Consider the following 13,756-nt stretch of genomic DNA (forward strand, 5'->3'; position numbering starts at 1 on the left):
AGACCTTCAGTAGTTAGTGCTTAGCAGAGTTAGAATTGACAGCAAAACATTGTTTCTGACAAGTGTCAACTGGTGTTTCAAAGTAGCAAGTCTTAAAATGCTCTAAATGTTGCAAGTCCAAATCCACAATAGCCAAGTCTGCAAACTGACAGTTTTACTGTTCAGGCAGCTCAAGTACCTGGGCTTCTCAGTCAAAATCTATAGTTCCCATAGCAGAAGATTATCACAGTCCAAGTAAAGGTTAAATCCAGTAATTAAATTAAATCTTTACTTTGTCTCAAAGCAGCTTCAGTGGGTGCTCAAATCAGATGGTTTAAAAAACCTCTACAGTGGCTCCACTCCTCCAGCTCTTTTTGCTTTGAAATTTAAATAGCAGCGGAAGACGGACTTCCTTTTAACATCTCTCCGCTTTCAGCCAAATTTCCATTAATTTAGACTCCAATTTTAAAAAGTCCTTCCTTACTCACGGGTTGTTGCTTTTCAGTTCCGAACGTTTCAAGGAAAAAAGGTCAGCGCTCACTGGCAGCAGCTGCGCGGCTTCACTCTGCAGAGTAGCGATCGACTCACAGCGCCGCAACCCCCTCCACGATCCGAGGCTCCTTACGGGGTCTCTTCAATGTTTTGAGAGTCGCTCCTGGCGCCCGCCGAGTCCCAGGACCACAGGCTCTTGCTGCCTGTGGGTTTCAGACGCGGGTCTCCGCTTCGCCGTAGCAGAAGACCCGATCTCCGCAGAGCTCCCTTTCACTAAAGGAAAAGGACCGCCATTGCCGTTCGCGCCGCCTCCGGAAGTCATGTGTCTTTAATGAAGGAATTTATATATTTATCTGTTACATTTCCATTAAGTGTTACTACTATGCTGGGTAGGGTTAATAATTAATATACTTTGAACCACCCTGTTAATGTTGATATTTTTCTTTTATTACCACAGGCTAGAAGAAGAACAGAATCTTCTGACAGAATTGCAATATAATTTAAATAAGTTTTATTTATGGTTAGACGAAGCAAGTAGTGTTGTTGGCATTCCTGTTGAACCAGGAAATGAATACCAGTTAAAGGACACTCTTCAGAAAGTAAAGGTATGGAAAAAGCCTGTCCATTTTTATATCATTAGCTGCCTTTGTCTCCTTCCACTCTCCCCACATCCCAAATTAAAAAGCAGTAAACATCTTGGTTTTTCAAGTGTTTCAAATACATTTTCTATGCAAATCAAATTAGAATCTATAGTTGAGGCCTCAGCATTAATGGTCATAAGGAGATGTCACAAAAACCACACAGTTAGATACATTTTACTATTTATTGTCATGCTTTAAAAAAAAATCCATGTTGAATGAGTACTGAAAATTTCAAGTCAACTAAAAGCCCACCAAACTGGTGTCCACTGACAGATTAGCAAAAAATGACCAGGAAATAATGTGATGTGCTTCATTTTGAGACAGCCTCCACCCCTAATGCAAATTCAAGGAGGCAAGTATAAAAAGGAATATATTCAAACCATTCCTTCCTAATATAAGGTTATTTCTCATATGTATAAAAGTAAATGGAAATAATTTTGCACAAACATTTAGGAAGGCTTATATTATAGGTCATTTTATGTATGTTTTTCACTCTTTGTACTATAGATTGCTTTGTTCATGGTGCTTTCCATCAGAGTAAAGTGGTACACCATTCAATATTGTACAAAGTCTAATGTCTCAGCTCCAATTTAGACATAACACAAAACACAAATAAAATGCTTTACCCTCTAAAGGTCCAATGCAATCTGATCTAATCTCAATATGCTTGCCCAAGTGTGTCAGACCATAGGCATACAACTTTAGTGCACTAATATTGCCTGCTGCACTGTCAACATTGTACTTTTTTTTCTTTTCTTTTTGCTGTGATGGTGTAATTAGTTTTTTGAAGGGTAGGGTACAAATACATAAAACAACCCTGCCTTCTCGTTAGGATCTTAGTCAGAAGTGTTGCCTGACATCGCATCACCATCAGAGTTGTCATTGGCAAGATAGATGGTCCATTGAGACTGAGCAATTTTGGTAGGAGTGCCAAGGTTCTTAAACTCACTCTCACTGAAGGTTTATATGCATACATATATACGGTACATACTTTTATTTGTATGCTGCCTTTCTACCATTCAAACCATGCTCACGTCAGCTTACAACATGAAAAAATACACAATTGCAACATTATAAAAATAACCATAAACAATCAATAAAACATCAAAAAACCATAACCAAACTGGACAGTTTACACATAAATCACAGGTCTAAAATAAAGATACAAAAAAACCAACAGCAGACCCCCCCCCACAACACCCCAGCCCGAGGGTAACCTCAGCTTCTTAGGGCCCCACCATCTTACGCCACATGGGAAAAGGCCTGCAAGGCAGGGAACAGGTCTTCCAAGACTCACAGTCAAGATAGTCAGTCCCTGTGCTACAGACCTTTTACTGAGCCATTTAGATAGTTGTATTTCATTGGGCACTAGAGAGAACTGTGATTGGCCTCTCTAGTATTTTTAACATACATGGTGGAGTGGTTCTGCTGCTTTGTATGTTCTCAGCAGAAAAGTGGCCTATAAAAACTGACATAAATACAACTTTTGGCACTGCATTCCTTATGCACTTCTAGGAAATAATAATAATGATAATAATAATACTTTTATTTATTCCACGCCCATCTGGCTGGGTTTCCCCAGCCACTCTGGGTGGCTTCCAACACATACAAAAACATGCTTAAATGGCAAACATTAATAATAATGATCTATGAAAAGGTCACAATAACTTTAAAATAAACAACTTATATCAATAAAGCAATATTCAATAATCCATTAGAATATAATAGTAAAACAATTATTTCTCAATTAGCTGCATGAGTGCCTCCATTTCCAGCCAAAAAAATCACATGGACAGTATCAAATAAAATAGATCCATAGTCGTAAGGAATATACGATGAAGTAATGTGTTGTTGTTTTTTGGGGGGGACACCAGTTTAGTGTTATTGTTTAGTGTTTTTAATTCCAGTTTTTTATTTTATAATCTGTCTGATTTCAGAATTCATACCCAAGTGCAATAATTAACTTCCAGAAACACTGATGCTCTAGAATTCAATATTCTACTTCTTTGTTAAAGCACAATATTATAATATCTACTTAGAAGTTCGTGGTTATAGTATTGCAACTTCAGTGTATAACCCTATGCCCACTTATCTGGGAGTAACCATCATTACACACAATTGGCATTTCCTCTGATTTAGCATGTGTAAAAGTGTGCTGTTAGTTATCCTAGGAAAAGTTTTTCATTGGAGAACTAATTCATTAGCTTGATCATAGCTTTAAAATATCTGATTCATGCCAATCCTTAATGCTGCAAAACACTCTCGAAATGATTGAGCTCTGATTAAAGTGGTTTGGAAAAGGGCAGAAACACTTGTCTCTATGGGGGAACTTAAGAAGAAGAAAGAGGAAGTATTTCTCTGCCATGTATAGGACCTGTTAAACTATAACCAAGGAAGTGGGTTAAAAAAAAATATCTCTCTGTGAAATGTCCTTGTTCTGACTCCTTCTTAAACTGAGGATTGTCAAGATATGCTGAGATGAGGCAGCAAAGAGGAAATGATCATGGCAGAACTGTGCTATGCTTATTGCCCTCTGTCTCATCTTAGGAAAATTTGATAAAGTGCTCTGAGCATTGAAATTGTCAATCTAAATATGTCACTGCCAGTGTCAGTGTCCACAAAACTGCAATGCTCTTGCTGAAACTTGAAACCTGTACATTTGAATTTGGATGGTTCCCCCCACACACACACACACCTTCTTAAAGTGTAACAGCCCAATATAGTTATGTCACATCTGAATACACATTCCACTGACAATAATACAGCGTGGTTGGACAACATGCACATACATGCACATGAAAGTTATGCCTACTGTTTCTGATCCAGTGATGTGTGTGCAGAAGCCTTCTTCTTCAAATGAATTTCTTGCTCTTGATTTGATTTTCTGTGATTAGGATAGACAAGAGATATGTGTATACATTCCATGCCTTCAAAATAAAATGTTTCCACTGCATGTTTATATGAAGGGTGTATATGAAGGATGATGATTTGTGAAACTTTGTGTAAAATTAGCCTATATACCAATATTGACACAAGTCCCATGTTTGCCCTTATATAGCTAAAACTACAACACCTACACACAACAGAGTAGTAGTAGTAGTAGTAGTAGTAGTAGTAGTAGACTTGGAATAACTTCTGCAGCAGGCAGAAGTACAATAAATCTGCATGGAGAAAAATCTAATAATTGGAGGAAGAAATCCCCAAACACATCCATAATAAATTAACGTCACAGAATGTTTAAAGAAAATAAGTGTATACAGGTATGCAAGTACAGATGAAAGAGTTACACATATCAGTGGGAGGTTACAGATTTCTATTGAATCTCATCACAGCTATGGTGAAGCTGTATAACAAAGTGAAATGCTAATTTTTGATGTTTAGCTTTATATGCACGGGCTAGCATGCAACTCAGGTTTATGTGCCTTCAATTCTTCCAGTATGACTGTGAGTTTAAGAAATAAGAAGCTTTTGCTTCTGCTTTTAAGCAATCCAGTGTTCCTTCTGATGTCCAGAATTCGGTAAACTCTGGTTAGCATAAATTATGGTGGTTCAAACAAGTCAGAATCAAACCAGAATTTATCATCTTGGTTTATTTTCAAACCACAGTTTAAACGGAGTTTCCTGAGTTTGGCAGTAACAGAAAACTGGTTGGTTTAAAAGTGGAAACTTAGGATACTTTCCTCACAGTCACACTAGAGAAGAGAGTGCATGTGAGCCTCAGGTTTGTGTGCATATCACTAAGCCATAGTTTATGCTTATATATACAGACTGGGCCAATATGAAAGAAAATCATTACAGTTAACCATTTTTTTGGGGGGGGGGCCTGTGAAACACCAAGTGACTAAATTCTGAGCAATATTATGAATTAGTACTTGACCTTTTTATTCTCCTGAGCTTTAAATATTTTATATCGTTTCTCTATGGCTTTGCCATTTTGGTGAGCAGCTGTGTCATGGAGGTGGGAATCATTCTAATGCAAAAGGACTGCTATCCATCACCTTTTCCCGAGGCACAGCAACCTAGAACAAAAGCTGTGGATAAGTTGTGCTGAATTGAGCTCTTGAGTCTACTTACTTCAGCTGATAAACTAATCAATAGAGGTGAAGATAAGGGAGTTGAAAATTCTACTACAGTTCATTTTAAATGTTGCATTTGTCTGTTCCAGTTAAGAGTGGAAGAACTGCCTCCACACAAGGGAATACTGAAACGATTAACTGAAGCTGGAGGAAAAGCACTTGGTAGTGCATCACTGAGCCCTGAAGTAAAACATAAGCTTGACACTAGACTCAAGGAGGCTAACCATCGCTGGATAAAGGTTAGGCATATTAACAGTTGTGTTGCAGCATGTATCTGTAATCTGTTGCAGGTGTTTCCAGTGTTTTTCAGCAGTTATTTCCAACACACACACACACACACACACACACCGCTTCCCTCAGCATGCAATTCAGATTTATCTGTACCGTTTCATTTACTAAAGAAATAAGCATGCCTGTAATGACAACTTGAGGAGAGTCAAACTTTCCCACTCCTTCACTGGGGAGTCATATCACTGCTGTATGTGGACTGTTGCTTCACTGGTATAGACTTCTTTCTTCAAGTTGTATTTCTGCAGCACCTGTTATTTGCTTCACACTTTAGGTTCAGTTCATACCATGCTGCAGTGGCCGGGGGGGGGGGAGGGGGACACACAGAAGGAAGGTCTGAATCTACTGGTAGTTCTCTGAGAGATTTTGGAAGATTGACAAGAATGTCTGGCTGCCAGATTTTTAACAATAGCAGCAACAAAAGTACTCTCATTTCCTAAATTATACTGCTGAAATGAAACTAACCAATAGTGGATTTTTATGTGGGAGGCCTATGAGTTCCATTCAGTTCTTGAGGCTCAGAATTTGTTCATTCTGACTTTTACACCAGTTGGTAGATTGTAGGGTACTAGTAAGAAACAAAGAATCCACAAGCTTGAAGCCTCCCTATCCTCGCCCTACTGAGGTTGATTAAAAAAACTCTTTTGTGTGTTCTAGGCTGATAGTAAAGGGCAAGGAGGCACTAGAGTAATGTAGCACACATCTGTACAGTGCCTTCAAGATGGTAATACACATTCACCTCTCCAAGCCCAAACAGTGGCCTACCTCTGCCATTATGGCTATCTATACACATTTTTTGGTGCCTCTTCATTCTCTCCCTCCACCCCTTTTAATGACCTTCATAATTGTAAATCTGGTAGGCCAGGAGAGCCATTTGTTCCAGACTCATATCGTGTGAGGAAGTAAATTTAGTAAAGCTTGTGCCTACCCACTATAGCTCCACCATCCACTCCCTGGATGGATGTTTTTGGGGTATAATAGATGCAGCACAGATGGCCAGCTGGTTCTTCCCACATTTCTGCAGTAGTATCTCATTAATAGTATGTCAGAGTTACAGTCATGGTGCACAGAAACAGTGTAATATGTCATGCAGTGTTGTTCATCTGAGATTGTATTTACCTAATTTTAAAACCTGCTAAGGAACAGGTGATTGTCATTATGTCTTCATATGTAAAACTACAGAATTCAAAGCGAGTGTACTCCCCCCCCCCATGACTGTACATGAAATCGTTTTCTTGATACCTTTTCTAATATTGCTATATTGACATGTTGGCATTATAGTTTTAGCAGTGAAATATGTGCCTGAGTTTAGTGGCTCTGTACTTCCTTAGACTCCACCAGCATCTCTTTATAAGGTTTGGTAGAATAGCTTTGTCTGATTGGATAGAATATTGCAGAAGCAATGATACCTATGAATTTTCATATCGGAGCTTTCATATCTAAATACTAATTAAACTTTATCCACAGCAATAAAATTCAGTTTCCTTAAGCATATAACATTAGTCTAGAAAAGAAATTGAAGTGCAACATTCAGATAAAATATGGATTTATTTGCTTTTATTTGTGTACTTAAAATCTGCTTTTATATGCCTGAGTCATATAATGTTGATTCTGAGATTATGTACTTTGTTTTTCTTCCTGTGGGCCAACAATTATTTTGAAATAATGATTGTCCTTTAGTAATACTTAAGCAGAAAACCTAATGCTCTACTATCACAGATTGCTGATTAAAAATAATAGTTTATTAACCTAAAAGATAATGGATAAGAAGCAACTGAGACAGCTTTGTTCTCTTTGCCAGATTGTATTAAAAATGTCTTATACTCAATTGGTTAGGGGAAATAGCATAAAATTGCATTTCTCAGAGATTAAAATATAAGCAATGCAAACCAGTAAAATGAGAGTTAGAATTCATATTATTCCATTTCAAAAAGCACAGCCTTGGGATACAGTTTTAACCATTAAATATTACACTGTACAATCTTACATGGTTAAGATTCTCTCAGATGAAATCAGTAATTCTGAGAAGAAAATGGCAAAATACACACTATCAACAGAGCAGATGTTCATGACGGATGAACACTATAGAAGAACTCAACTATATTTATGGAGATACCTTTTTTCTGTCGACCTATAAATAAAGAAATATGGCTGCACATTTTGATAACAACCATGAAGTCCTGGGTTATCAAAGAGAAACTAATATGGATATTGAAGAATCATCCTGTGGTCCAGGAACCAAGGGATTGCTGTTTGTGGCAAGGAGGTGAATAGGAGAGTGAAATTAAGAAGAAAGACTTCACTATCTACAGCTACACTCCACCCTGCTAGCCTTGCAGCTGCTGAGTCTCTCACCATCAGGCAAGTCAGCCCTGGCAGCTGAGAGGAGCAATAGTCTTGTCACTTCTGCACCTGTAGCCAATCTACATCTACAATCTACATCTTCTGGCTGCATCACAAAGCAGAAACAGAGCTTTTCTGGGTAGTTTGTGGCCTTTTACACTCTAGCCTGAAAGAGGTGACAGAACTGGAAGTAGCTTGCTGTGACTTGTTTGCATCTGCCAGGACCTTGACTCCCCTGTTGCAGCAGATCAGCCTTGGAAGAGGTAATCACCTTTGGCATGATGGAAGAGAAACATGAAAGAGGTGGTCTAGAAATTTAATAAGTAGTAATAATAATAATAATTTACTAGTGTTGCACTCATACAAGGATTGTCCTGTATAAGCCCAGAAAATGTGAATGATAGTTTAAATGCACATTTTCAGAGCTGAAAATTGTATTTCTACAAAATGTTTGAAGGGTATGTACCTGGATTTTGTCAAAATCCGTAAAATTGTGAAGTGGAATAGAGGTGAAGGATCACATTCAAAAGCATGATGTTAAAACCTAGGTTTTATCATTTATTGTATATTGCCCTGATACAAAAGTGTTGTCTGAAAACAATGCTGTCTTTATGAATAGTTTTAATTATAGAGGTATTGTTATGCTGTATTGCACATTATTTTTTTTTAGGTTAAGTGTCTTTAGTTGATTTTTTTCGTCACTTAGACAACCTAATTGTTATATTTTTCCTGCTATAGCAGGGTAAACCTGGTGCTTCAAAACACAGGAAAGAGACTGGCCTTTGTGATGCATGCAGTTCTTGTCATATACCACCTGCCAGGACACGAAACAGTTCTGTAATGTCTTTCTTGCTTTTTTATTGTGCAATAAATGCATTTGTAGATTGGGCCTGGAGCTAGTGAACTGTAGGTTTGCCGGAAGGAGTTTATTACTCTTTAAACTTATGTTTGATCCAATATCGGGCAGGAGGGTTGAGGCAGATGAGGTGAATGAAGGTGAGCTGGGTGCCACTAGCTGTGTTTTCCTTATTTATCCACCTTAGTTCTAGAGAAGTGGGTTGTCAAGATTATTCTTGTTTTGCTCTTTTTTCCATCTGCTTCTTTATTTCCTAATAATTACTAGGCATTGAAGAGACCATTTTGCTATTCACTGCGAGAGCAAATCGATTTGTTGTACCTACATTCTCAGCAGAAGCATTGTAGTGAAGTAGCATGACTATAATGCATGAACCTTTCCTATCGCTCTGGGGAAAGCATTGGACCATTCTTTTAGCCAGCCACAAGGAAATAAACAAAACATGTCAGTGCACAAGCCTATGGTTTGTATAATTTGCACTGGCTGTAATTTAACTGATCATTCACATTGAATCTTGGCAAGATATACCCACAATGTAATTATTTCTATGTAATGTTTGCCAGATGTCTAAAGCAGTATTTACCTACCTGACTGTTCAACTAGGTGTGGTGGGAGAGATCTGTGCTTATGGCTAGATGGCTGGTTCTGTTGTTTGTTTTTACTTTGAAGCAGCCATGTAGGGCTGTTAATTTGTCTGAGGAATGGGTGCTTAATACTTTTCTCCTGTACTGTTTCCTCAGTCAAAGTCCCCAGGTTATAGCATACACTCTTTTTTTTTTTGTTACAAATAACTATGCTTAATATTTTTAACCTAATTTGATTGATTGAATTTGTATACCACCCTTCATTTAAAGCTCACGGGGGGTTAACAACATAAAAATACACAATGAGAACACAAATACATAATAAAAACAAGAACAAAAACAAATCTCTTTAAGTCATGCTGTTTAACCTAAACAGTATGAAGGTGAAATAGAAGTTTGTAATATCATGTACACACTGAGGGCCTAGAAACAAATAAAATAATTGAGATGTACCTGCTTTTCCCGACTTGAGTACTCTTTTGAAAAACAATATTATCTTTAAAAATTACTACCACTCAATGAACTTTTCAACATACACACACACACGAAAGGAAAGAGTTTATGTGTATGAACACATTTGTAGCAAAATCTCTATTTCTCAAGTAGCCTTTAGGCTGAGTGTGTCTTTAATAGGATTTGACTGTGTTCTTCAGCCTGCTATTAACTATTTTACTCACAGTTATATAATCTGCCTATTTACATTCATTCAGTGCCATTGCCTGAAAGGGATCTCCTTTCTTTTATAGTTTCAACTTATGCACTTAGTCCTATCAGATGGAATGGATGCAGTCAGGCAATTTTAATAATCACCCATGCTTCAATTATTGAAATGTTATGCTTTCTAAAATTTGCAGCTAAATTATATTTAAAAGACCTCCCAAGAGACAGGTGGCTGGGACAGCTGGTTAGGGCTCTGAGGTCTGAATCTACTGTGCCTCAATTGCCTTAGTTTGTCTAATGAAAGCTCTGGCGCTGCCTGGCATTGCAATCTAAAAGAGGATAAAGAGGTGGCTTCCACTACAGTTTTCTAGGTTTTATTTTGCACCCTTAAAATTTTGATGCTTTTGTGTTTATCTTGATATTTTCATGATTACCTGTTGAAACAACTTCAATTCATAGCTTCATTCAGTTCAAATATTGTGACTTGTGAGTGTGTATTTTATTGTTCATGGAAACTGTCCAGAGAACATGGTTGGATGGTGGTATACAAGTGTAATACATGATAATAAAAGTTACAGAAGATTACCAATGATTATAGCAGCAATATGACACACTAGTGCTCCCCCCCACACAAAAAAAATTGTTTTGTTTTCGTGTAAATACAAGAGCAACACATAACTAAAGTAACTTGTCCAGTGGTACATTCTTGTTAAGTTTCATATGCAGAACACAGTAACACTAGTGCTTTAACAGATTGGAGACTAACTGGGTTATTGCAGCATAAACTTTCACAGGCTAAGGTCTTCTTCAGCAGATTAACACTGTGCCAGCCTTTCACACTGCTGCATCTGCGGGCCCAAAACTTTTTCAAATATTATAAAAGTGGGAAGCATAAGCAGCAGTAAAAGCAGACCTCAGCCTGATGATGTGTGTGGAGGGAAAAGCCTAAATGGATGTTGGAATGAGTGGATATATGTGTGGGACTGGATTAATAGATGGAAAAGAAGGTAGGGCTATGCTTGTTCAGTTGTGGGGGGAGAGAAGAGAGTGACACTTTCAAACTAATCCATGCTTCATAGCTTGGGTGAGGGGAAGTAGTTCTGCCCACCTTTGGCTTCAAACAACCCATGATTGATTTTGGGTGCACCCACTGCTAGTTCTGCAAGCAACTACCTCTGAGGAAATGCAGCCCTCGATGTATGGAGTACTGATGTCATGTTCACCTAGTGAGTCCTAACCCTAGTTAGTGGGTTAATCTGGAGGTTATAAAGGGATTAATGTCATTTGCCAAATCCAAGTTTGAAAGAAAGACTTGCAGCTTTCTCATCTCATGAAATTAGATTTATCTGTGGGCAAAAAGGCATTTAATGGCTTTTGGCTCTGTGAAAGCGGAAATAGATGATAGAGAATAATACTTGTAGCTGTAAAAGGAAACCAAAATCTTATGTCATAACCCATTATTCATATTTAATTCCCTGTTCGGTTATATAATTTTGGGTGACATTTTGTTAAGTAAAGAGGAAATATTAGTACCCACAATAAAATTATGACTATTTAGCTGTGCAGGATTAAGGGAATGAAGATTGCTGTAGCATAATTGCAAGGCTGCAGTAATAATGAATATTCTTGTGAAGAACTGGGAGAATTTATATAAAGTTAAGACCTTTAGCTACTACCAAATACAGAGTTTAAATCTTTTGAATTATTCATTTGCTAAGATTTCAATTAACTTACCTTAATTAATTCCTAAACTAACATGTTTAAAGTTCAGATTTTTCAAATGTTTTAGATTAATTAATTAATCTTACCTAAAGTAGTGCTTTGATGTTAAGATTGATATCAATTATTTTGTAAGAACTGTATGTAGAAGACTGGTCAAAGAGCATGTGTGGTAATGATCATTCTTTCCCACCAGCTACAGTTGAAGTGTATATTGCTAAATTTCTGAAAATTAAATAAATTTGCAGGATCTATAGCTGGTGGAAAACTTGAGAGGTTTAAATCACTGAGCATTGATGTTAATTTTACTGTGTTTTTAAACTGGTGTCTGGTCCATAGTTTTCATTGCTACCTTATTAATGCAACTTACAATTATATCTAGTTCATCTAGTTCATATAGGGGTACAAATAAATTATTATTATTATTATTATTATTATTATTATTATTATTATTATTATTTTCAACCAAACCTGTTTTCCCTAAACCTTTTTTTAAGTGGTTTTAGTTCACTTCCAGAGGTGCACTCCACTGACTCTCAAGTCAGACAGATGCCAACAACATTTTTTCCCTTTTAGATACAAATGCAATAAAAAATAAGCAGATAAAAGTATGATTTCAGAACAACCATTTATCAAAGGTTGACATTTGGAAACTGCTCAAACTTGAACTCTGCTCATATTTGCCCAAATTGCCCAGTATGCACATTAAAATACAGTGGTACCTCAGTTACATACGCTTCAGGTTCCAGACTCCGCTAACCCAGAAATAGTGCTTTAGGTTAAGAACTTTGCTTCAGGATGAGAACAGAAATCGTGCTCCGGAGGTGTGGCAGCAGCAGGAGGCCCCATTGGCTAAAGTGGTGCTTCAGGTTAAGAACAGTTTCAGGTTAAGAATGGACCTCCGGAATGAATTAAGTACTTAACCCGAGGCACCACTGTATAAAAATAAGACCTCTGACAGTGACTCTAGCTTTAAAAGTGCATTAATAATCATTTAGATTGGCTCTGTCTGTACCTACCACAAGATTCCCGAAGTTGTAACCATGCAACAGGTTCCATGTGACTATAATAAATTGTATTTAGGGATTTATTACGTGCATATACTTCAGAATACTCACTGGCTGGCCACTGTGATGACAGGATGCTGGATTAAGTGGGCCATTGGTCTGATCCAAGAGGCTCTTCTTTATGTTCTTAGAAAGGAATCCTGAACAAAGCCTGAAGAACTGTTATTGGTGCAATCAGATTTGTGCCTATGAACACAGATGCCAGTGAATGCAGTTACCATCAGAAGAATATAGGGGAGAGAATTTTTGCTAACTCCCACTTCTACCGCAGCCCACCACCACCAAATCAGCTCCAGAAATTTAGAGGATTGTTCAGAACAATGTAGAAAGTGCCATGGCGGAGGGGAGCATCCAATGGATCAAAAGTTCTTTCATGAGTGCAAGATGACCCATTAGTTTACACCCCAAATCCCTAAATCTCTAATCAACTTCAGATGGATGTCTTCATATTCAAATTATCTATTTAGTTCGCAGCATTGTTAATATACAGCCCAGAGTGTTCATCAGTGTGGAATACCAATGGAGTCAGTCCTCACAATGCAAATATCAGCTTTGGGGATGGGGTGAGTTTCAGCAGGATCAAATTTGGAGGTGGGGGTGGGAGGCAAATAAAATTTTCTCCTCCCACCCACTGACGTTCCTGTTCTACTCTGGATCATCTGCAGCTGCTACTTACTGTCAATATTATATTTTTAAAAAATCGTTCATGTCAGTTTCAGTCGTGCAGTTATCGTGTCCAGCTTGGCACTAATAGGCACAGAGAGTAAATACAGTGGTGCCTCGCAAGACGAAATTAATTCGTTCTGCGAGTTTTTTCGTCTTGCGATTCTTTCGTCTTGCGAAGCACAGATTTTGGAAAAGCTTCAAAAATCACCAAAGTCTTCAAAAACCTCAAAAAAGGCTACCACACCGCGTGCTATGAGTTGCTCCTCGAAGTCAAGTCGCAACTGCACCCCCTGAATGCACGGTTTTAAGAAAAAGGAAACAAACTTGCAAGACAAAGGAAACAAACTTGCAAGACATTTTCGTCTTGCAAAGCAAGCCCATAGGG

The 13,756-nt window shown here is 37.8% G+C and overlaps 1 protein-coding gene across 10 annotated transcripts in view; it reads left to right on the forward strand.

Moving 5' to 3' along the window:
• DMD (dystrophin) overlaps window positions 1–13,756 on the forward strand; it is a 1,027,161-nt gene that overhangs the window by 679,387 nt on the left and 334,018 nt on the right. For all 10 annotated transcript variants that reach the window (XM_079972189.1, XM_079972196.1, XM_079972191.1 and 7 more), the window contains 2 exons: window positions 929–1,076; window positions 5,278–5,427. In XM_079972189.1, coding sequence (XP_079828315.1) covers window positions 929–1,076; window positions 5,278–5,427 — 298 coding nt within the window. The remainder of the gene's footprint in view (window positions 1–928; window positions 1,077–5,277; window positions 5,428–13,756) is intronic.

The sequence above is a fragment of the Podarcis cretensis genome (genome assembly GCF_951804945.1).
Source record: "Podarcis cretensis genome assembly, chromosome: 4".
Lineage (NCBI taxonomy): Eukaryota > Metazoa > Chordata > Lepidosauria > Squamata > Lacertidae > Podarcis > Podarcis cretensis.